The 24,400-nt window shown below is 41.8% G+C and overlaps 2 protein-coding genes across 5 annotated transcripts; one reads left to right on the top strand and one right to left on the bottom strand.

The window, feature by feature from the left end:
- Window positions 1-555: 555 nt before the first annotated feature.
- Window positions 556-8,092, bottom strand: pus7l (pseudouridine synthase 7 like). Of its 4 annotated transcripts, XM_012921744.4 has the most exons (11): window positions 8,030-8,089; window positions 7,899-7,928; window positions 6,667-7,488; window positions 6,144-6,303; window positions 5,764-5,983; window positions 3,518-3,616; window positions 3,300-3,381; window positions 2,791-2,956; window positions 2,253-2,379; window positions 1,238-1,291; window positions 556-1,137 (listed from the first exon to the last, which is right to left on the bottom strand). In XM_012921744.4, the coding sequence occupies exons 3-11, from the start codon at window positions 7,454-7,456 to the stop codon at window positions 817-819; spliced, it is 2,019 nt and encodes a 672-aa protein (XP_012777198.2). In that variant the 5' UTR covers window positions 7,457-7,488; window positions 7,899-7,928; window positions 8,030-8,089; the 3' UTR covers window positions 556-816. The 4 variants fall into 4 exon arrangements, with proteins under 4 accessions (XP_012777198.2, XP_012777199.2, XP_076731986.1 ...); XM_012921745.4 differs by lacking the exon at window positions 7,899-7,928 and having other exon boundaries at window positions 8,030-8,092; XM_076875871.1 differs by having other exon boundaries at window positions 7,705-8,086.
- An 8,705-nt stretch (window positions 8,093-16,797) lies between these two features.
- On the top strand, window positions 16,798-23,955 carry LOC101486048 (tetraspanin-8). The gene is made up of 9 exons (XM_004560894.6): window positions 16,798-16,996; window positions 19,873-19,938; window positions 20,228-20,344; window positions 20,464-20,538; window positions 20,622-20,705; window positions 21,438-21,527; window positions 22,173-22,244; window positions 22,377-22,460; window positions 22,883-23,955. Exons 1-9 carry the CDS (start codon window positions 16,937-16,939, stop codon window positions 23,015-23,017), a joined length of 783 nt encoding a protein of 260 aa, XP_004560951.1. The 5' UTR covers window positions 16,798-16,936; the 3' UTR covers window positions 23,018-23,955.
- Window positions 23,956-24,400: the final 445 nt, after the last annotated feature.

Raw genomic sequence — 24,400 nt, 5'->3', positions numbered from 1 at the left:
CCCAACAGTTTCACTGGATGGCCAGGAAGCGTTCACGATGTCTTCTTGTGCCCTTCTCCAGCGCTAATTGCCGTCTGTCTTGTGTCAGTGACGTAAAAGACGGATTTAATGCGACATGACCGTTTAAACCGCAGTCGCTTTCTAAAACATCAGATACGTATCGGATTCAGTACCACATACGAAAGTGACCCAGATCGGATTTGAAAATATCGGATTTGTGCTGTTCATACTGTCATACCATGATCGGATATGGGTCGCATAGGGTCAAAAAAGTTGGATTTGATGCGCCTTCACCTGCAGTGTGAACAAAGCCTTTGTGAAGGTCAAAGGTTATTGGTCTCTCTTTTTAAAAAAAAAAAAAAAATCACATGCACATTTTAAGTGGACTTAGTTAAGATTGCAGTTAATTTCTGAAATTTTAGGTCAATGCTTTATTATCTTTAAGATGGAGAGTGTGGAGTTGAACCCACTCAAATTGTGTTTTTAAGATTTCAAACTTAAACATTCTGAATGAAAATACAGAAATTTTTTTTTTTAAAAATCAGAAACTTTGTTGTTTTACAGGATTTATTTATGGCACGAGAAACATACTGCATGAATTCTTTTACATAGACATTTGTTCACATTTGGCAGTGGCCTCCTTTCATTATGCTTTTTGAAGTGCACAATATGATTTTTCTTTATACTTACGGTCTTCAACAACAAACTAAAAGACTACTAGTAACATAATAACGGTCAATGAAAGTACAAAGTATTGTAGAAAAGCTGTTTTCTTCTCCTTCAAACAAATACAACAGCTATGTCCTCCTTTAACCTTCAGGGGTCACACTTCATGATCTCTCTGAGGCAGATGGTAGCATAGCACGAGGAGTCCAAGTCGAAGTTTAACGTGAGAGTGAGCGACTCCGAACCTGCCATCGTTCTTCCACCCTCTCTGCTGGCTGCTCTCTGCAGCTGATACCTGAGGTTGTGCGGCACTGCCAGCAGGGGGCGGTAGCAGCCAGGCAGGTTCAGTTTGAGGCTGCTGACTCTGAAGCGGCAATCTTCCAGTCCATCTCTGACCAGTCTCTCTCGGTACCAAGTTCCCATGGCATTTTCTGGATACTTCACAGTGTTTCCTGGCATCGGTAACACAACCTGGCAGAACAATAATATAACAAGTAGCAACTGCAGTGTTACTGTAGTGTACAAAAAACAGCATTTGGCAGAGACACAAATAGCTCCAAACACTCCCTACTTGTTCTAGTTTATAGATACCGTCTTGCTCCTCTTTATCTGTCACCACATGGATCTAGAAGAAAGCACAAACACAAAGTTAGTGGCACTGACAAGGTGTTTGAAAAAAGTAACAACGTGTCCTCACATCGAAAATGTGTCCTGTGACCAAAAGAGCACAAAAAAATGTGTCACTAAATAATCCTATTTACAGTTGAAATTACCAGGAGGTATTTCTGGACTGCAGCAGCAACAAAAGTACAGTAAGTGAAACCATAACAAAGTTACTGTTGTAAATCACAGCCTCAACAAGCAGAAAAAAAAGGAAGTAACCACAGTTTTCACCTCTATTCTGTCCTTTCATGCACACTAAAAAGGGTAGTTTACCTCACTAAAAGGAAACAAATAGAAACAATAAATAATTAATTGATAAAAAAATTTTAACGCACTGTTTGCTGATATACTTCGTGTTGTTCTCACCCCCCATTCTAACCCCAGCTTTGCAGTTTCAGGCCAAGATTATGCTTTCATTTCTCCAGCTTGGATTCTTAAATGCCACTCCTCCTTTATCCCCTCCTTTGGTGTTTGGCCTGTGCAAACTTTACTTTGAAAAATAAGACAAAACTTAAGCTCATGCTTGCATGAACATGTGAACACACAGGAGGAAACACTCAGCTTTAGATGTGCTTGTACTGGAAATACTGTGTGGTTTAAGCGGTGGGCACTGCCTGGGTAGCATGCAGGACGCAGCACACATGACTGTACCAAGTTTAAGATAGAAAAATTCAAGGATCTGGTAAATGTGTGAAAACGAACGCGGGAACTACAATTCTAGCATTTAGGTCCACGATGAAGTCAACAAGCTGGTTCCTGTACTTCTGTGATAATGTTTGTCACAGATGCAACCAAGTCACAAAGCCTGGAAAAGTGTTTGCTCTGATTATAACACAAAGCTATCCTAATTACTCCTGAGCTATCTTTTTAATCAGTTATCACTTTTAAAAGATCTCCTTTTCCTGTTTTATCTGCCTTCTTACCTGAGCCATGCTGGTTTCTCTAGCATCTTCCATTTTGTTTTGACCTTGTCGTAACCACACCAGGTCACCTCTTCGGACACTATGACCCATTGTAGTTAGCCTGTGTGCCGCCGCCTCGTTCCAAACTCTGACAACCACAAGAACATCGACATAATTTTTCAAATTAAAGATCTAAAGCACTGGGATGGCGTGTTATTAAAAATACTGTTTGGCTTTTATATAACATTTATTTTAATTTCCTAATAAATAAAAGAAACCACTTATTTGGGCTACACCTAAGGCCAATTTATCTCCCTCACCTATAATGGAAACCAGCTTTAATAAATGCACGACTTTTTTTTTTTTACATATCGCTATCTGTCAAACCTGTTTATGTGTTACTTTCAAAGATTTTTATTTAATATCATAAAAAATAGTCAAAGACGTGCCCCGCCTTGTGCCCTATGACAGATGAGACAGGCTTCAACTCCCCCGCAACCCTGAACAGGAGAAGCAGTTAAGATAATGGATGGATGGGTAGATTCTCCTTGCAGCTGACCTGCTACAGTAAGCGTGAGGGTAGAAAATCCTCATGCTGTGTGGCAGGCTGAGCCAGGCTTGGTCACATCCATCAGGACCTGTACCATAGCGGTTCAGGGCCCGCAGCATCAACCGCTCCCTGGGCTTGGACAACGGCATCAAAGCTAAGGACTCCTTAGCGTTATCTGGAGTGGAGAGGGGTGAAAGACAGAAAAATAAAACGACAAAACATATTGAAATTGCAAATTCTAAAAAAAGCATTTGCATGACGTTAATTTAGTCACATTTCATAAACCAAAACTTGGTTTATGAAATGTGTCATGAATTCACTAGAACAGCAGACGCTGACATTACAGAATCATAAGGTTTTAGCCAAACATGGATGATGAATTTCAGCCAACTTTCAAAAATAAATAGAGGAACAGATCATCACACTGTTCTGCAAAAAAACCTCAGATTCAGCAAAGAATAGTTCTCATTTTAGAAATTTCTGAAGGAAGAAAAAGCTCCCATAAAACTAAAACAAACCTGTTTGGAGGAAGTGTCTCTTTGCATGACTCTGAGGATCATCGCCTTCCTCTGGAGTGAAGAAGAGACGTACAGCACTCACCTGACACACACATTACATACAGTAACTCAACAATGTGCTGTTTTCACTGAGCAATGCCGGTCGTGGATTAGCTTTATATGACTGTAACCAACAGTATTATCATCTTGAATACATAGCGAATGTCTCAAACGCTCACCATATCCTCTTTCAGTAGAGCTAGTCCTACTCGATCAGACTGAACGCTCTGTCCACTCCCAAACCTCTGTGGTCCATAGTAGTTGACAAACCCTCTGGCCTACAGTGAAAAACATCAGAGGTCAATGTGTGGTGGTGGCCATGTAGCTTGTATGAAGCAGACATTCTGGACCAACAAAACCACTTGCTAATGAGCAGACATATTTTAAAACTCTATCAAGAAAGACATGATTAGTCGAGGACTAATTTCAGCTGTGGCTTCTTGACAGCCACCCTTCCACTGAGACCTTTTCTGATGAGGCTTCAGTGAATAGCAGATGAAGGGCCAGATGAATCTCTCAGCTACTGTGTCAGGCCTTTGCCAGATTTTTCCCCCTCCTATTTTTAAAGGACATGACGTTCAGATTCTGTTTTTCTGCTGCAGTGAGGTTTTTTTTAGGATTACCACTTCTTCTTTTTTCCTCTATTTGTTCACTTTCCTCAGATTTTGGAGGACTACACTAGGGCTGGGCCATATTATACCGTTCACGGTAATACCGGTATAATGTTAGGCAACGATAGGAAAATGAAATATCGCGATAGAATGGGAGTAAAACGCGCATGCGCAGTGCCTTTGTTTTCATACGCACATGGCCGATTGTTGGTTTGTAAAAATGGTGCAACTTCCGTGATGTGGAACTGGTTTGGTGTTTGTCCATCAGATACACAACAAAGCACATTTTTTTGCAGAACATGCAAGTGGCCGTTGTTATTGTCGTATTTGTCGGACTAAGATGCTCTTAAATCTGGGAGTAATCTGGGTCCCAAACTCCGTATATTTGACTTCAGGTCAAACAACCCTGCAGCATCACTGAGAGTTGAAAACTGTCTAAATTCTTTGATCTTTAATAAAACGATCAGCATTGCTGCTTTACCAAGTGTAACTATAAAGTTTAACTTCCAGGCATCCATGAAAACAAAAGTTATTACATTTAACGGAGTTGGAAGTTAGCAGGAAGCTAGCGGAAGTTAGCTCGCTAGTTTCGCTAGTTACCTAAGCATGATATAGCATGTTCTGACTGAGAGATTTCTGAAAAAATTCAAACGTACAGCTCTGCTATCACTTCCAACATAAATGAAGACAGGAAACTAAACAGCAGTGACGTTTTTAGGGTTACTGAAGTTGGGCTAGCTGATATATAATGATGTGCTACGTGATCGCTAGCGACACAGCTATGTTAGCATAACATAAACAGTGAAGCTGGAGGAGGAACACTAACACTTTTCCACTTATAAAAGTTAACGTGAAGGTTCTTCATGGTTAGAGACAAATGCAATCGCATGGCAGGATGCTGTAAACGGACCAAACTTCAGTCAGGAGAACAACTGAGATAATCCATCCACAATACGAGGTTAGTCATTAATATACTGCAACAACATGGGAATAGCTCAGCTGCCAGAGAATTCAACATTAATGAATCAATGGTACAGAAGTGGAGGAAGCAAGAAGAATGAGTTTAATAAAGTTTGATTTATCTGACTGCTTTGTTTCGCTTAATGTGCCTTATAATCCCGTGTACCTTATGGTCCGAAAAATGCGTACTGCACACTGCAGTTTAATGTTGCAAAGCACCTCTTTTTAACTTCAGTGGATATTATACATGGTTATGCTCAGGATATGTCAGCCCATTTCTACTGGAAATGCCTTTGGGTTAAACTTTCAGCAAGGAATTTGCATTTGCACTGTTACATTTTTATAAAGCTTTAATGTACATAAAAACCAGCTTCTTGTTTACGTGAAAATAAATGGAAGGTTGTCTTTTTGCGCTAGTAATGTTGTGGAGTTGTATTTTGTCTCGTATCAATTATATCGTCAGTTATATCGTTATCGCAAATTTTCAAATATATATCGTGATAAATATTTTTGGCCATATCGCCCTGCTCTAGACTACACTGAGGTATACCAGGTTTTTAGCTAATAGCTCTTTGAGAATCACCTTGTTGGTCAAACTGTGATATCTTTGCATTATTAGAATCAAATAAATAAACTTTAACAAATGAAGAGTTTTTGTATACAATTCAAAATGTATTCTATGCCAAGCTGTGCAAGTGCAGACACAACACTGGTTCACTATTTAAGTTAGGTGCCTTTTTAAGTTTGTCAATATCCAATAAAAAAAAGTTTTTTAATAAAACATTAAAGAAAGCCTGGTTCCTGGCATATGCTTTTACCACAGGATTGCAGAAAACCTAAAACTCAAAATATACCTTGACATTCTCCACTGCTTCTTTCACCAGTGCTGCCAGCCGTGTGTGCACGTCTCCGCCAGAGGAGTGCGTGTCACCGGCACCGTGTGGTCTCAGGTCCCGGACAACCAGGTCGAAGTGATTCCCCTGCAGTCGTCCAAGCCGGAGAGGCTCGCTGACAGAACGCACCTGAAACACGCGGATCCCTCTGTTCTGAAACTGTGCATTCTTCTCTTTCAACCTAGTCACACAAAATGCAAAATATATAAATAGTATTTCAAGAAGAACTCTAACATAACACAACTTTTGGTGCTTTTATCCCATGATTTGTAAATAAGAAAAAGAAAAAAAAAAAATATATAAATATATACTCAAAATGCATGAAAGAAACACAGCAGTACCGTTGAGGTGAGACCTTCTTTACCACCATGGACTGGTAGGTGATTGCTCTCTTATCCTTGATCCCAGCATAGGTGAAATCAGATGGCAGGACCCCGAGAGCTGCTGCCATGTAGCTGATGGCCTCCAGAGTCTCAAGGTTTTCCTTACACAGAGTGAACGCTGGAAAAACACGCAAAAAAATCTATATTTTTATCACATTTGAAAACGTTCCCTATGGGAAATCTGATTTTTTTAAACCATCTTTGATTTTCATTTTCTTAACCTGTGTCATCCTGCCCTTCTCACTAAGAGTTTTCTGGTCTTTTTCTCCTGCTTTGACCGATTCAAATCACAATTACTGTGAAATAAAGCTGCCATAATTATTTTATTTATATTTAAAATTCTTCATTCTTCTTCAGTTTTTTCTATATTATTTATTTGTTTACTTAAAGTAGGTAATTTGATCTAAAGCATTAACCTTGGAGTTTTCTCCTGTTGTTTACATTTTATAAATGATCAAGAACATGCAATGCTATGCCTTACCAGTGTAAACTTCATCATCTTTACGTTCCTCTGCTGTTCGCTTCTTTGGTCTCCCTCGCTCCCTCAGCCTAACTGAGATCGATGTCCTCCCCTGGTCATTGAAGCTTTTAGTCTCCACCAGTTTCCCGAACCTTCGATTCAGGAAGTGATGGACTGCCGTCCTGTGCTCCTTATTGTCATCAGGTCCAAACGTATAGGACGAACCTCTCACTTTGGCATCTATAAATCTGAAAAAGTCCTCAGCCTCATCCTCCTTAACAAGCTGGGAGAGCTCTCTGTAGTCTGGGTCCTCCCTCACCCTGATCTCAGGCTGAATGGTGACAGTCATGAGAAAAGGGAAGCGGTGTCTGACAGCTCGGTGGACACTGGCTCTCTGGTGTTTGTCAGCAAAGGAACCAAGGGAGAGCTCCAGCTCAGGTGGATTTTTATCTCTGAGAGTTAACACAAACTGCTCGAGCTCCTCACTGACCGACTGACCTAAAATCACACCTAAATCTAAACTCCCTAGACTAGGGAGTGGGTCGTGTACCCCCCAATCCAGAGGGACATCAACATCCTGTGAGGCTGAAGAATGACTGTCCTCTTTATATTCTGCATTGGTTCTGTCATTTCCAACTGAAGAGGCACAGCCCGGTGTCTGTGTGGCTGCTGCTGTGTTAACATGCTGTCCATAGATATCTATTTCAGTCACCACAAAATCCTCAATGAAGTTTTTGATGCTTCCAAGAAAGCCTTCATGGTTTGATATGAAGCATGCAGGGACATTCACAGCCTCACTAACCTGCTTCATGATCAATATATCTAAAATGTTTTTACTTACTCCTGAGGGTAAAAGAGGCAGAAATAAAACGTTATCAAAACCTGCTTCAATGTAACTGAAGACACATGTCATACCGTGTCATTGTTATAAAGCAAAAGTCAATGAAAATGAGGGCAATTTCAAAATGAGAGGATACATGCAAATCGGGAAACGTTAAAAACGTACGGCAGTAATGTTTTTTTTGCTTACTTGAGATTTTTAAAACATCTGTAACACACCTGTGCGAAATACGAAGAGATGCTAATACATGACAAACGAGATTTGAGTCGGATTTTAAGCCTGCTAGTGTCGCCGCACACCATTAAAATAATGTTAGAATTCTATCGGTGATTTATTTCCGTGTAAGTTCTTTTACTGAGAGCAAAGCAATCCGTCTATTTCGAGTAAACCTAAAACCTTCACATAAACCTACCTCGACATTGATAGCAGAGAGCTGTGGCTGCTATACAAAAGAAAGCAGGTTACGTTACTATTCTTTGAATGATAATATAAACGTCTAAAGGATTAATTATCGTAAATTAACGGTTTATTTACAGCACAAACCTGCAGGCGCCAAGTAAACAACACGCCTGTAAACACAACCACGCTGAATGACTTCGGTATTCTTCCGGGTCATGTGACCATCATATGACTTTTCTTAAAGAGACAGGCAGGTAAGGGCAACGCAGAACCCAGATGTGGACCCTCTAGTAGGAGGGTTATGGGCAGATGGTTCTGACCTCTGGGCCATATTTGAAACCTTAGAGACATGAATGAACAACATACACAAAAATGTTTATTTATAAGTGCAACCTACATTTATTCTTATTCTTATTAACATTCTTGCTTAGGGGGAAGTTTTTTGGTTCTTTATTCAGTAAACATAATTTTTTAGGGGATTTTTACATGTGGTTTAATGACATAAGTAATGGTTCATCACTCGAGTAACATCCTTTTTTTAGTGTTTGAATGAGTCCTGTCACTGTGGCTTCACTAAAAATGAAATAGTCAGTTCATCAGCCACCGAAAAAACAACAACTTTGAAATACCATGAGAAAACCTAGAGAGCTGTTGGTCCACACCAGTTTAAAAAATTAAATGAAACTCTTGCTTTGTGAAGGAACTATTAAGAAATGTGAGGCAATTGTGTGGCAACATTAGAGCCTTTCAAACAACTAGTTGGGTGTTTAAATTCCTGCCAGGTCATGCATCCAGTAAGGATCCAAAATCAAATGTTCACTCTTACCAAGAAACACTTGGTAGCTCAGTACAATAACATCAGTACAAGACAGATATTATCACACATCAGTCTATCTGCACATGTTTTAGAGAGAGAGAGTCAGACCCCCTTTGGTCCTGAATGCATATTTCTATAAGGGCGGTATTACTTACAACTAGTACGGATGCCCTCATAAAGTGTTATCTGTCTGAAAAGTCAGTCAGTGATTTAGGTGTGCTTTTATGTAAAGATTCACATGGCTGTATAGAAATCCTTCATTGTGTTTCAGGTTGAGCTGCTGAGTAGCCACAGTGCAAATGTTCCTTATAAAGATGAAAGAGTCCAAAAACAATGGTGACATTGGGAGAAACACTCTGTCTTCTCATAAATGCAAAATTCAAAATACAGAACTACTTCAGTGATGGATTTCAGAAGATCAGAATCTTATTTCAACATGTTGTAAGACTGACAAGGTATTGTGTTCATTCATAAGTATATACAGATCTTATTAATAACATATGCAAAACCTGTATTATTTAAACTTTTTTAAGCTACTTTCAGCTGCTCCCTTGTTAGAAGGGGACATCACAGCGGGTAGCCCCACATGTTTGACTTGGCAGCGTTTTTACCCCAGATGCCCTCCTTCATGCAGTCCTCCCTCTATCCAGACTTGTAACAGTCATTATACTAGCTTGTGTACTCCTAGCTGGAATTTGTGTCTCTGGCTTGACTCAAACTAACAACTTTTCACTAGCAAAGTGAATGAGTAAACCACAGCATGTATGCAATAGAAAAAATAATAATAACTAGACATTCAGTGTAACCCTAATTTTAAAAAGGCAAAGGAATTTCTTTTTCTTTCAATATTTACACCAAGAGAATAAAAGGGTGCACTATTTGGGGGTTTTGACCCTTTGTACTTTTCCACCCACCAATATCCTCTGTTCAGTAGAATGGCTCTGTGCCTTTGGGTCACACAGTTTGAATGTGTGCCAAAGATGTTTTGAATGTGTACTGGAAACACTGGACAGAAAAATCTTACGATAAGGGTCCATACTCTTGCCAGCAGAGTGTGATGAGTGCGTTGATTATACTCTCCAGATGTTTCTGTAGTCCATCAGGAAATATTTTCCTCTGGAATGAGCCTTTGTAAGAAAGAATGTAGTGACTAATAACATTGCAGCAGTGCACATAATGTGTGTGGGTGAAATTGTGTGAGTTGCATAGACATATGGTGTGACTGTGTGTTTGTACATGCACGCAGGACTCCAGTGAGGGGGTCATGTGACAGAGTTTCTAACAATCTGTTCTTCCAAGACACCAGCAGACAAAAAGGCTTTTATTGAGGAGGACTGTGCCGAGCTGTCACAGAGGCACACAAAGAGGAAAACAAGGATCTGATGCAACTCCCCAATGTTAATTTTACATTCTTCTGTGTGATCTCTCTTCCTGTCAGTCCCCTCCCATCTTTTTTATTGTCAAGTTTTTCAAGCTTTTCCTCTTCTTTTCAATGGAAAATATTAGGATACGCTACCAATCCTTTTCTCTCCCTCTGTCTCTTTTTTTTAAAGTCCCCCCACTAATCATGCAAATACATCTGCAAAATAAACAGGAAATGGCTTTGACTCAATTTGTCAATAACAGTTGTAGATATCAAAACAATATTGTGAAACCCTTTGACTCAGTTTGTTAACAAGTTTGTTTACATTCTTTTTTAGTATTTTTAAATGTCTATGTTCAAAAGTCTTCATTTTGTAAAGTTTTTGGTTGGATATGCCTCTGAAGTCATAACATACAGAATTATCCAACTAATTGTCAAAATCTGCCAAGCCCACAGATGTGAGCATCAGTATAGTAGAACACATTTTGTGGCCCAGTTACAATTTTTGACTATGAAGGAGGTGCTCAGTTATACATTTTGGACAGATCAGGATGCAATGTCTAATATGTCATATATTTTGTTTTCGAGGTAGGTTTTTTAGGATTTGGTCTGTTAAATGAAAAAATAGATAACTACATTGCTTAACCACTGAAGGAAAACCTCAGCAGTGAAGATGCACCTCACAAAAGAGCTATAAGCCAGCTAGCTAGCTAATGAAAGAGCTAGCTAGATAAATCTTTTGTTAGCCAGCTAGCATGTGAGGTTGATCTATCTATCTATCTATCTATCTATCTATCTATCTATCTATCTATCTATCTATCTATCTATCTATCTATCTATCTATCTATCGCACATTGTTGTCATTCCTTTAAGATACATGTTTGGTTGTGCTGCAGGAAAAAGGGAGTTAATGTGTGCAGGAAGGGGAGGGGGGGGGGGGGGTCCTTGTTGTTGTGTAACTGTACGGGGCTGAAGTGAGGTGTTGTACGAGAGTTACAACAGGTGTCCCCGGAGTTAACGGCCCATTTGCCTGTGTTACGGAATAAATGGACTAACTGAGATCAAAACGTCTGGTTCTTGAGAACGTTACAATACACACACACACACACACACACACACACACACACACACACACACATATATATATATATATATATATATATATATATATATATATATATATATATATTGTAACGATGGTTAAGTGTTATTGTACAGTGACATGTTGGTGATCTCTGCACACTGTTGTTGTTCCTTTAAGATTCATGTTTGGTTGTGGTACAGGAAGGGGAGGGGGGACCTGGGGGTTTTTGTGTGTGTGTGCCAGGCTGGAGAGAGGAGTTGTACGAGGGCGCTCTCCCCGGAGTTAGCAACCCGCTTGCTTATGTGCCGAATAAACGGACAAACTGAGACCCAACCGTCTGGTTCTTGTGAATGTTACATTGGTGTCAGAAGTGGGATGGACCCAGGTTGGCGGCTTTTGCCATGTTCCAGTGACGATCGCGGGGGTGTCCTGTACGGCCCTGCTGGACACGGGGTCCAATGCAACGCTGGTCCGACCCGATATTGTCCCAACCGGAGCTGCTGTGCAACCGACTAATGTGCAACTTAAGACTGTGACCGGTGATCTGGCCCCAATGAGAGGGAGGGGAGTGTTCCAGTTCAAGGTGGGGGACCTCGGTGTGTCTTATGCTGCCTGGCTGGCTGACGTGCAGGACGCCTGCATCCTTGGGCTGGATTTTTTACGAGCCATTGGCGGTGTACTGGACTTAGGCAAAGGCTTCCTCGTAATCCCTGATGGGAAGAAGGTGCCGCTTATTCCTCCCCCGGTCTGCACAGCATCTGCCGTGGCGTCCACCTCCACCGCAGAGACCCCTGCAGACCCGCCAGCAGAACAGCAAGCGGAGGAGGAGGAGAGGCTCTTAGCAGTGAGGAGTATCTGGTCAAAGAACTGTGAGGGGCTGCCTCCACAGCAGCAAGAGAGTCTATGGCAGGTACTAAAAGAGTTTAGTGACATTTTTGCCCTGAAAGAAAGTGATGTTGGCTTGACACACTTGGTAGAGCACGTCATTGAGACCGGGGATGCCCAGCCTATTAAAGTGCGCCCACGCCGCCTGCCCCTGGCTCATCAGGAGGCTGCGGACAGAGAGTTGTGTGAAATGATGAAGGCGGGCATCATAGAGCCATCTGATAGCCCGTGGGCCTCCGCGGTGGTGATGGTGCCTAAGAAAAAAAGTCCTAGGATGCGTTTCTGTGTGGACTACAGACCACTCAACAAAGTGACGAAGAAGGACTCTTACCCCCTTCCCAGGATTGATGAGTCTCTCGACTTAGTAGCCGGGTCCTCCTGGTTCTCCACCCTGGACCTGCGGAGTGGCTACTGGCAGGTGCCACTGTCCCCGGAATCCAGACCGAAGACAGCCTTCTGCACTAACAGGGGACTATGGCAGTTCAAAGTCCTGAGCTTTGGTCTTTGCAACGCTCCTGCGACCTTCGAGAGGCTTATGGACAGTGTGCTGGCTGGCGTCCCACGGCAACGGTGTCTGGTTTACCTGGATGACCTTCTAGTGCACGGGAGCTCCTTTGATGCTGCCCTGGATGCCCTGAGACAAGTGTTGGAGAGGGTGGCGGCTGCAGGCCTGAAGCTGCACCCCGACAAGTGCCACTTCATGAGGAGGGAGGTGGAGTTTCTGGGCCACAAGCTGGGTCGTGAGGGCATCAGCACGTTGGAGGAAAAAATCCACACCATTACCGAGTGGCCCACACCAGCAGACCAGAAACAGCTCAAAAGCTTCCTAGGACTGGCGTCTTATTACAGGAGGTTTGTGAAGGGCTTTTCCTCCATAGCTGCACCACTCTTCCACCTGCTGCAGAAGGACCGTGACTTCATCTGGACCCGGGACTGTCAGCAGGCATTCGACACCCTCCGCAGATCGCTGACAGAGTCCCCAGTCCTTGCCCCCCCTGACCCCGCCCTGCCTTTTGTCCTGGACACTGACGCAAGTAATGTGGGGCTGGGAGCGGTGTTGTCGCAGGTTGGGCCGGAAGGGGAGAAGGTGGTGGCGTACTTCAGCCGGGTCCTGAACAGGAGTGAGCGGCGCTACTGTGTCACACGACGAGAGCTGTTGGCTGTGGTGGCGGGGGTGAGACACTTTAAGTACTACCTGTGCGGCACAGCATTTGTTATCAGAACTGATCATGCTGCCCTTCAGTGGCTGATGTCTTTCAGGGAGCCAGAGGGACAGGTGGCTCGCTGGCTGGAGGAGCTCCAAGCCTTCAATTTCACTGTGGAGCACAGAGCAGGGACGCACCATTCTAACGCAGACGCCCTCTCTCGCCGCCCATGTGCTGCAGCTGGCTGCCGTTACTGTGAGAAGCGAGAGGAAATAGAGCGGGAACTCACGACAATAGACGGAGCAGCACAGCTCGCCTGCAGGGCTCTTCTGGTGGTGGATGCAGCGGAGTGGAGGGCACGGCAGGAACAAGACACGGACCTGCTGCCGGTCCTGCAGTGGCTGGAGAAGGGGGAGCAACCCCTTTGGGATGAGGTCACTGGGTTTTCCATCTGTACCAGGGGGCTATGGGCCAAGTTTGCAGCTCTCAGGCTGAAGGATGGGGTGTTGGAGCATGCCTGGAAGGACCCTGCCACGGGGGAGGAGAGGTGGCAGGTTGTGGTGCCAAGGTCGCTGAGGTCAGCTGTGCTGGAAGCCTGCCATGGGAGCACTGGCTCCGGCCACTTTGGGGTCTCCAAGACTCTCCGCCGCCTCCGCCAGGGCTATTACTGGGGTCAACAGCGGAGGGACGTGGAGGACTTTTGCCGCAGCTGTGATGCATGTTCCTCACACAAAGGGCCACAGGACCAGTCCCGGGCTCAGCTTCAGCAGCAACCAGCAGGAGCCCCAATGGAGCGAGTAGCTGTGGACGTCATGGGCCCATTTCCTTGCACAGACAGAGGAAACCGCTATGTTCTTGTGGCAATGGACTATTTTACCAAGTGGCCGGAAGCATACGCCATCCCAGATCAGGAGGCTGAGACTGTCGCTGATGTATTAGAGGAGGGGATGTTCAGCCGCTTTGGAACAGCAGAGACCCTCCACAGTGACCAGGGGCGTAACTTTGAGTCCAAGGTATTTGCTGCCATGTGTGGACGCCTTGGGATTAAGAAGACCCGCACCACCCCACTTCACCCCCAAAGCGATGGGCTGGTGGAAAGGTTTAACAGGACGCTGGCCCAGCAGCTAGCCATCCTTACCTCAGAACACCAACGGGACTGGGATTACCATCTTCCCCTTACCCTCATGGCCTACAGGTCGGCAGTACAGGACTCCACCCAATGTACGCCTGCCCTGCTCATGTTAGGGAGAGAGCTGAGAACTCCTGCAGAGTTGGCTTTTGGGAAGCCCCCGGACGCGCCAGAGGCACCACCGGGCCGGGACTAAGCAACGAAGCTGCAGGACCGGCTGGATTCTGCACATTCCTACGCCCGAGAGCAGCTGGCGAAGGCAGGCCTGCGCCAAAAGAGGAATTACGACATCACCACTAAGGGGAGGCACTTCCATGCTGGGGAGCTGGTGTGGGTCTACAGCCCAAAGAGGAAGAAGGGACGGTGTCCTAAACTGGATAGCAGCTGGGTGGGGCCTTGCAGCGTCCTAGAGCGAGTAGGGGAGGTTGTTTACAGGGTGCAGTTGCCTCCTAGGGGGAGGATAGTAGCGCTGCACAGAGACCGGATGGCCCCCTACAGAGGGCAGTCCCTCCCCTCCTTTCCAGAGGGACGTGTACAGAGTGTCCGTGACCCTGCTCAGAGGGACCCCCAACCGGGGCTGCGTTCCCCTCCCTCGGACTCTCCACCCCAAAGCCCCGAAGCTCCGCGTCCACCTCAGGGGCTCAGGAGGTCAAGGAGGGAACGTAGGCTACCACCCCGCCTCAGAGACTGTGTCGTTCCCTCGGGGACGAGGAACTTATTGCTGGGGGGGGCAGTGTAACGATGGTTAAGTGTTATTGTACAGTGACATGTTGGTGATCTCTGCACACTGTTGTTGTTCCTTTAAGATTCATGTTTGGTTGTGGTACAGGAAGGGGAGGGGGGACCTGGGGGTTTTTGTGTGTGTGTGCCAGGCTGGAGAGAGGAGTTGTACGAGGGCGCTCTCCCCGGAGTTAGCAACCCGCTTGCTTATGTGCCGAATAAACGGACAAACTGAGACCCAACCGTCTGGTTCTTGTGAATGTTACAATATATATATATATATATATATATATATATATATATATATATATATATATATATATATATATATATATATATATATATATATATATATATATATCCTCTTCTGTACAGTGAACAGGCTGTACAGTGTTTATCAGCGCATTTTCTGTGTTTACCCAATGCTGTAACTCTGCAGCTTAATGTATCTTGACTTATCAGTCACTTACAGCTGTGGCCTCAGCACATTTTAAGATAAGATAAGATAAGATAAGATAAGATAACCTTTATTAGTCCCACACGTGGGAAATTTGTTTTGTCACAGCAGGAAGTGGACAGTGCAAAAGTTATGACGCAAAAATTAGAATACAATAAGAATAAATACAGTACACAGCTGTACAGAATAGAATAAAATAATATACTATATACAGTAGAATAAAATAGAATAAAAATATACAATAAGATAAAAATAGAATACGAATGCTATATACAACTGAGTAAAAATACAACGATGCCAGAAAAGATTATTGCACTTAGTGTTATTGCACATGTGTGGATGTGTGTGTTTGTTCAGTTAAAGTCTTTGTTGTGGAGTCTGACAGCAGTGGGGAGGAAAGACCTGCGAAATCTCTCCGTCCCACACCGTGGGTGCCGCAGTCTCCCACTGAAGGAGCTGCTCAGTGCTGTCACAGTCTGCTGCATGGGGTGGGAGACGTTGTCCAACAGGGATGACAGCTTAGCCGCCATTCTCCTGTCACTCACCACCTCCACTGGGTCCAGAGGGCATCCTAGAACAGAGCTGGCCCTTCGGATCACCCTGTTCAGTCTCTTCCTGTCCCCAGCAGAGATGCTGCCGCCCCAGCAGACCACACCATAAAAGATAGCAGAAGCCACCACAGAGTCATAGAAGGTCTTCAGGAGTGGGCCCTCCACCCCAAACGACCTGAGTCTCCGCAGCAGGTACAGCCTGCTCTGCCCTTTCCTGTAGAGGGCGTCTGAGTTATGAGTCCAGTCCAGTCTGTTGTTCAGATGAACACCAAGGTACCTGTAGCTGTCCACAGCCTCAATGTCCATACCCTGGATGTTCAGTGGTTGCAGTGGAGAATGCTTGTAACTTGCTTTGACAGTTAGATAAACTATTTTGCATATTCTGTGATGACTTGTGCAATGAAATGTTGCAGATATGTTATTGAAAGTTAAGGTAAGTAAATAAAGTTTATTTAAAAAGCGCTGTGTACAGAGAATCAGTCACAAAATGCTATAGAGCAAAATAGAGGAAAATAAAGAAAATGAAGTGCTTCTACGTTATTAGGGGACCGAAATAAATTATGTTGCAAATTTAAACACAGATTTGCAAATTAATGGTATTTTTTATTTCGTAATAAGGTTAACAAAACATTCTATTTTGCAAAAAATAAATAAGATTTTTCTTCATTATTTCATGTTTCAGGCTTTAAATTAAGAGGGTTAAGCAACTTCATGAGCTGGAGAATAAGACTCCACCCACCCACATTCTCACCATTTCCAGGTGGGGAGCGCAGTAGTCTAGCGGGGAGGGACTTTAACGGGTCTCGCTTCTTTAAAAGTAGATTTATTTCTTTACGGGCACACAAACTATCACTTTTGAGGGACACATTCACTCGTGGAGCGACATCAGAAGACCCAAACATGGGAAGAGCGAATGTGTGGCTGAAACGGACTTTCATTGTCGTGATAAGTCTGATCGCGGTGAGTATGGTTACGAGGCGCTAAAAGATTGTTTAGATGCAGATGTTGAGACCCTCCTCGTGCTATGCGTAAAAATCTACTTTATCCAGATGCTGCAGTTAAACCCTTTTCAGTTTTACTCAATCGAGTTGCCAATGAAGGTTGTAGGAGGCCCTTTTTAAAAATTTTTGTTTTATTTATTCGAAACACATTGGAATAATTAGCGAGACGGGAAAACAACAGTGTCCAGGAAACGGTAAGATTGTTAAATAACAATTAAATTAGGGGCTGTATTAAACAATAATGTGTACTATAATGCTTGTAGTCTTATGTGATGTCATCATTGGTTTTCCTTTTTTTAAGTATGAAAACAAACAGTTAAAATGCGCATAATGTTTCCAAAAATCCAAAATATGATGTCATAAATTGCTTGTTTGGTTGTTTGTTTGTTAAATGAAGAGGAAAAAACAGAACAAAAGCTAGGAGTGACAAACGTACGGTGCAAATGTGGCCCAATCTTGGCACATAGTCAGCAACATGACATTAATGACTGTAGAAAACAGACTATGTGCCAGCATCGCCATCTTGGCACAACATCTGGGACCCACCAACCTGATTGAGTGGCAGTTATACCACGTGATGCTCTGGTTTCCCCAACCTATTAACTCCCTCTTCTCCTTCTCCCACCTTATTCTTCTCATCATTCCCACAGTTGAGGGGAAGTGGATTATGCAACATGTTTTTCCCGCTAATACAGCTTGTCCCTCATGGTTTAGCTGTCACTATGTGTCTCATCACTTGCTTTGGATTTACTGATTTACAGTGGTTTACCAACACATGATTTAGCCCAGAGCTGTTACAAAAGAAACACATTGTGCAATACTTCACTAAGATTAGCACGAGCCTATAAGAGCTGATGCCAAATGTCAAAAGGGTAAACAAATGTACAGGGTGAACTATTTATCAGATTAACATAACAGTGTAAAGCTGGATTAACTTCTTCAGTAGTTCTACTCTTCATTGTAGTCATTAGTCAACACATTCTTGAAATTCAAATGATTCTATTTAACAAATATTGTTGGGTTTAACAGATGTCAGCACTTTCTTTAAACCAAACCATAATCCAAGAACCAAGATGGTTCAGAAGTACATCCCACCAAGTATACTTTGATTGTCTCAGATCTGCGCTTTGGGTCAATGGTTTTGCTGCAAAGTAGCATAATTATCAAGTTTCATTTCATGCCCCGAGCTCCTCATGTAGATGCCAAACTCTTAGGCTTCCAGTTCTTGTAACAACATAAGTCAATTATGGATCAATACTCAAGGGGTGGATTAAGTATCTTGCTGGTATTTAGGCGTTACCCCTGTTAAGTGAGAGATCTTATAAATGGATTTGTTCAAACCAGTTCCAGTTCCCAGGCTATTTTTTTTCTTGCATATTTTGGAGGAAAATGCATACGTCACAATAGTTAGGAACAGTTCTATGACTTTATTTGAAGAAATGCTAAAACCTTACTTGAAGACATGCAAGCACAAGCACAGTCATGGTAAAAACCAGGTGTACCCTCTATTAGTTGTGTGCAAAAAAAAAGGAGCAGCTAATTTGAAGTAATTGTTTCTTGTATGACTTTATCAGGTTCTCACTCTCCTTTAGGAGATTACTCTCTTAGTCTGCCACAGCATTTCAAATGAGTTCAGATATCGACTTTGATGGGGCATTTACAACACCTTCATTCTTTGTTTTTGAAGTCGTTCTGTTGAATGAATGTCCTGTTTCATGACCCTGTTTTGGCCAAGTGTTAACATTCAGAGGTGTCCTCAAATTTGACTGCAGAACATTTTTAGATAAAGCAGAGATCATGACTGACTGACAAACTGTACAGTGCCCAGGTCCTGTCTCTACAAAATAAGCCCAAGTCATCACCCCTCCATTACCGTGCTTGACAGTGGGTATGTTTGTGCTGAGTTTGCTGTAGTGTGGCATTGTGTATTATGGCCATATAGCTCCACTTTGGTCTTGTCGGTCCAAAAAGACATTGTTCCAGAAGTCTTATGGTTTGGTCAGATGCAAACGTACAAACCTAAGCTGTGCTGGCATGTTTTTGTTAGAGAGAAGAGGCTTTTCTCCTGACATCCCTTCCATTTTCTAAACGTGCTGTCATGAACCTGAACATCAAACTGAACCGTGTAGCATCTGATATTTAGCTCCTGTATTTGTTTGTTGCATGGCCAGACCCTGGATTGAATTCCTTAGACGTCCACTCCTTCTCTCTGTAGAACAAATGGACTAAAATTGTTTGGAAGTGATCGTATAAGCATTACCAGACTAATGAGCACCAGCAATCACATAGCTGATGTCTTTCCACTTTGACATATTGATTCCTGTGTAAGCAGTAAGAGTGGACTTAGTTTCCCACAGAGTGCTTCTGCATTTTTTCTTCATTTGTGTGTAATATGTCATGTTTTGCAGTTCATCTGATACAACAATGCTTACGTCAGTGTTGTTAAGTTCACAAAAGCTTATGTACCATGTTATAGTTTGCTAACCAACATATTGAGTGTTTGAAAAAAGGGTTTTGTATAAGGGGTTTAGTAATCATTACATCTTTTTACTACAAAAAAATATGTTTTTTGTAGCTTATATGTTCATATTTTCATTATTATTTTGATCAGGTGTCACATAACCTATTCAAGATCATTAATGTAAAGCATAGTAAATGTTTAAATATGTAAATGCTTATCATTTAATTCTAAATAAGCAGAATTAATACTTTCATTTGTACACAATTCTTTTGGGGATGAGGAGAAATCATTGATGACTTTCGGTAACCTTAGCGTTTCTCACTCTGCCTGTTACAGCCCTGAAAGTGTTGAACTGTCTCTTACTGTTTTTACAGATAATCAGTTTGTTGCTGCTGGGATTCAGTCTTTTTAGCCATGGACACTTACACCAACAGGAAGAGGTATAAAATGTATATTTATAGAACCTTGCATTATGACACATGAATGTGTGTGCGATTTAACAATGTCCTATTGTATGTACGACAACACATATATGGCTCAGCAGCAATTTCTATATTAGTGGCAAAATAAGTAAGCAAATATTATGCAGCCGTTGTCAGACAAATGCCAGCATGTAAGTGTTTTCTTTTCCTGTAGTATTCTTAATGACAAACAACATCTGCATGGGGCACTGAAGTCAGGTTACACCCTTGCTCACTCTCAACCTGCGTCTTTGTTTTTTCTCCACAGGCAGAACGCGAGATTGCAGTCATACATGTTATGTATGTTATTGCTGCGGTAATTATTCTCTTGACCATCTTTGGCGCAATCGGTGTCTGGAAAGAGATACGGTGGGCTCTAATAGTGGTGGGTAAAGAAAAAAAGAAGACAAGAATCTTGGTAGCTGTAATAAAAATACAATTTATAACAAAAACAAATAGATCCTTATTCCCGTATTTCTGTGTGTATGTGTTTCTGTTTGTCAGTATGCAGTTGGAATGATTCTGAGTAGTCTACTCATGTTGGGGCTTAATATTCAAGGACTGGCTTCACAATCTCAGGTATTACCAAAGTGCCTTTCCACATTAGAAGATACAGAAATGTTTTTTAACTGTTTGTATATTACTTTGCTTTTGTTGCGCAGGTACGTCAAGATGTGAAGAAGCAGTACCTGAACCTTTTACCCCTGGTTAATGCTACTGAATTCCTCGATGATATACAGACAGAAGTAGGTAACCTTGTGTTGTGAAGTTGTGAGTGAAGATGTGCATGTGTTTGTAGTGTGTGTGTGTGCTATTCATCTAGCTTCACAACCCATTAATAAGTAAACAAATTTAAGGTCTTTCAGATAACAAAATTTTGCAGTGTCAATTTGAGGCATCATATTGCCAGCTTATACTGAAAATTACTTGCAGCCAGTAGTGTAAACATGGCACAAGGAAATAATAGCCGATGAGGTCATAGAGATGTTTGTGAGCAGCGATAATGGATAGCCCGTGCCAGTTTTTGTAAGTATAATCTTGTAGAATTGCAGTTCCAAGTAGTTTCAGAGGTGATCAAACAAAACTAACTAAAAACAGAGCTCACATATAATATGTAAGGCTAATGGCATAACTAAACAATGCTGATACACAACTTAACTGGATGCTAGGCACATGCTCTTCTTATAATATTAGCAACTTAAAATAGCTGTTTTAGTGTTTTATAGAGAACTCTAGTGAGAACAGAGAAGAAATGCAGTATTCTTGATTTTAACAAAAGAAAGATAACACTCATAAATTTATTGTTTGTGACGGACATATTTTTCCAAAAGTACAACCAGACTGTCCTGGCATGACTGATACAGTTTTCAGCAGCACAGATCAGATGCTGTTTGGTCAGACTTAACTGTTTGTAGAAGGGATTAGGAGATGGTTGTTTTGCAGTTGTCTCTTTATTTTCTTCTCTGATTCCATCTCAGTTGGAGTGTTGCGGACTGGAGAGCTACCGGGACTGGAAGTTCAACATCCCAAATTCCTGCCTATGCACCGACAAGTCCACTAATCCATGTGTAAGTGTGAAAGCTAACATGCCTACACGGTTAAAAACATTTTTCAATAAATTTTCATTTACAAAGCCCAACTTCCTCCCAAAGTAGCACCACCAGGCTCCTTTGTGCTACAGTAACACTTGGGAAAACAGTGGTTGGAGACTGTGGTACAACCAAACCATTTTCAGACGGTAAAGTAATTTTAGTGCATCAAGTCAGCGATAAAACGTCATTAAGATTTTGGCTCAGTGGGGTCAAGCTGGCATTTGTGATAATATGTCAATTAACTATTATTAACTGGTGAAAATTGCAATGATGTCAACGCCATTACCGCATTAACGCGGCAAATCTACATTAACGAGTTACCACGGATCGCCCCGTGCGTGGGGCTGCACGAAATCAACGTGTTAGCGTGGTTAGCTCGTTAACACGTTGACGCCATGCCCATCATGCAGTCTTATTTCGATTGTTTGCGGCATGTTGGCAGTCTGTCTGCATTAAAAATAAGACACCAGTTATTTGCAAATCTGCTTGAAAATGACTGCAGTCAGTTAAAAAAGCATGTTTTAAAAGCTTTGACACACAAATATCATCACATTTTAAAAACTACATGTTGTCTGTGTGTGCATACACTTCATGCACAATTATAATTTCTGTGTTTTCCAGGTGGCGGCTCCTAGAAACAGCAGCCTCTTTAACAGCCAGATGGGTGACGAGCCTATTATGATTTATGAAAAGGTATTAAAGGCATTCTCATTAGAAATTATCTTTTTTTTTTCAAGTACAGGTAGATGTGTAAACTCTATAAGCTGTTATGAACTTTGTTTCCATTTATATCGGTTTATCTCATTAATCCTTTACTTGTTTTAGGGATGCCTTCCATACTTCATCGAGATCATAATGAGTCTGATTAGGATTGTGTTGGGCGTAACACTGGGAGTCATGTTATTGTGGGTGAGTACAATCAGTCTGTAGCTCTCATGGTTATAGCTCCTTTGATGTGATCTTTACAAAGCGTGCATGGCTGTTGACAGAAATGTTACGAGAATTTTGCTTAGGTGATCCCATTTGTACAAAGTCTTAATTTTTCCCTTAAAATTCGTCTTTCACTAATATTTTCAGTCATAGGGTTTCAAAAACTCTTTTCCATCCTGAAATCTTCCTATGCAGTTGCTAACTACAGATTTGAAAACTGAATGAAAGCGAGCAAGTATCTGTTTTCGCTGCGCTGGCAAACTTGCCTTTTTATTTTCTTTGACTATTCTGCTCTCTCTCAGCCTCTTTCTAAAATTGCAGGTGGACTCAAAGCAACTCAAGAAATAATAAAAAGATGAACAGGAAGTAAAATAAACCACCTCTGTTTGATTCTGTTTTAGATATTGTCAGCAGTATTGTGTATAGCCATCTTGTGCCAGCTCGATCGGAAGAAAGACACCCCCGCAGTGGTCTACAGTGCAGAGGCAAAAGCAGGCAACTACACCACCCTCGCAGAGGTTTCAGACCACTCCTGATTTCTTTGTTTCTGATTCAGCATGTTAAGCAAAGCTAAGGCAAACCTCGGAAGCAATGGGATTAATAGAAGACGTTGTGATGATTGGATATATTGACTATATCATACCATGTAAGTGTATTTTGAACTTCTTTGTTAAGGGTATTTTCTATTCACTATGTAATCCCTAATGAGCTGTAAATTTGGGCTGTGCCACAAAAAACAGAACTGTGAAAGACTATGTTCCTTTTTTGATAAATATTTCTATCCAGTATAACCAAGAGGGATATGATAAGCGACAGAGTGTGTTAACTGCTTTGCGCCTTTTAGCTCTGTGTTTGGAGACTGGTGGTAATTCTGCACCAACATGGAGCGTAATCTAGTACCTCTGATCTGTGATTTTTAGCACCGGCAAGCAAGAAAATAAGTAAAAATTCAGAGTTTAAAGCTAATGTGCTCAGTAAAAAAGCACTTATGAGTAGTACGGGTGAATTAAAGCTTAACTGATATTTTGTAGTTTGGTAGCTTTTCATTTTTCTTTAACTCTGACTTTTTTTTTCCATTCAAAGCTTTTTAATACTCTCATATTTGATAAGACTGGTATTCAGTATAAGATGCCTTTTTTCATTGCTCCGTATCGTTTAGATCAGCTGCTAAAGAAAAAAAAATCCTTCAATCCAGTTTCTTCCTTATCCTTGCTGTGGCACATCCCACATCCTTTATCCACTGCATAAATGGTAAATGGCCTGTATTTGTATAGCGCTTTACTTGTCCCTAAGGACCCCAAAGCGCTAATAAATGAAAGGACAAAAGGAAAATATACAGCTTACAGTTTACACCTATAACTGTGTAAACCACAGTTAATGTATTGATTCTTGTTCCCCAGGTTTGTGGGAACATTTTAGAAAAATTCGAAAGACTGTTTTTCATTGTGTAATAAAACATTTTATATTCCCTTCATATAGCTTGGTTTTGTTTTGTTTTATAAACTTAAATTTGACATAAAATCAAGTGACATGATGAAACCAGTAATGATTTATCAAGTTATGCAGCCCTTAGGTTACAAGCCCACTTCTTAATGGCTACAGCTTTCATAAACTAACAATACTAATTACTAAATAACTGATTAAGTAAAATGATCACTCAATTTTGACCTGTTCCACAGAATTTTTTAAAAGACATTTTACAATTAGAAGTCATCTAAAAATTATTGATATGATGGCACTGATTAAACTAAAAAAGTCTCTACACTATTTTTTTAAAAAGCCCCCTCTGATGTTTCATATGTCTTTGTGTATTTGTTGCAACACATCTGTTTTATATATCTTAAGAAAACCTTTTGTAGTGACGATTCCATTGTTTATCCAAACAAACATTCAACAATTTAAAATCCACAAGCCACTGC

This window comes from Maylandia zebra, linkage group LG17 (assembly GCF_041146795.1).
Source record: "Maylandia zebra isolate NMK-2024a linkage group LG17, Mzebra_GT3a, whole genome shotgun sequence".
NCBI classification, from domain to species: domain Eukaryota; kingdom Metazoa; phylum Chordata; class Actinopteri; order Cichliformes; family Cichlidae; genus Maylandia; species Maylandia zebra.
Note: the sequence above shows the minus strand (reverse complement) of the source record. Positions and strands in the feature narration are given on the sequence as shown.

Bases quoted from the DNA above. Each gene is read 5' to 3' on its own strand.
- LOC101486048 (XM_004560894.6), top strand. From the start codon at position 16,937: ATGGGAAGAGCGAATGTGTGGCTGAAACGGACTTTCATTGTCGTGATA. The intron at 16,997-19,872 runs GTGAGTATGGTT...CTGTTTTTACAG, and splicing joins TCGTGATAAGTCTGATCGCG to ATAATCAGTTTGTTGCTGCT. The intron at 22,461-22,882 runs GTGAGTACAATC...ATTCTGTTTTAG, and splicing joins TGGGAGTCATGTTATTGTGG to ATATTGTCAGCAGTATTGTG.
- pus7l (XM_004560891.4), bottom strand. From the start codon at position 7,558: ATGACATGTGTCTTCAGTTACATTGAAGCAGGTTTTGATAACGTTTTA. The intron at 2,957-3,299 runs GTTTGTTTTAGT...TCTCCACTCCAG, and splicing joins GAGACACTTCCTCCAAACAG to ATAACGCTAAGGAGTCCTTA. The intron at 1,292-2,252 runs GTAAGAAGGCAG...GCTTTCTTCTAG, and splicing joins GAGAAACCAGCATGGCTCAG to ATCCATGTGGTGACAGATAA.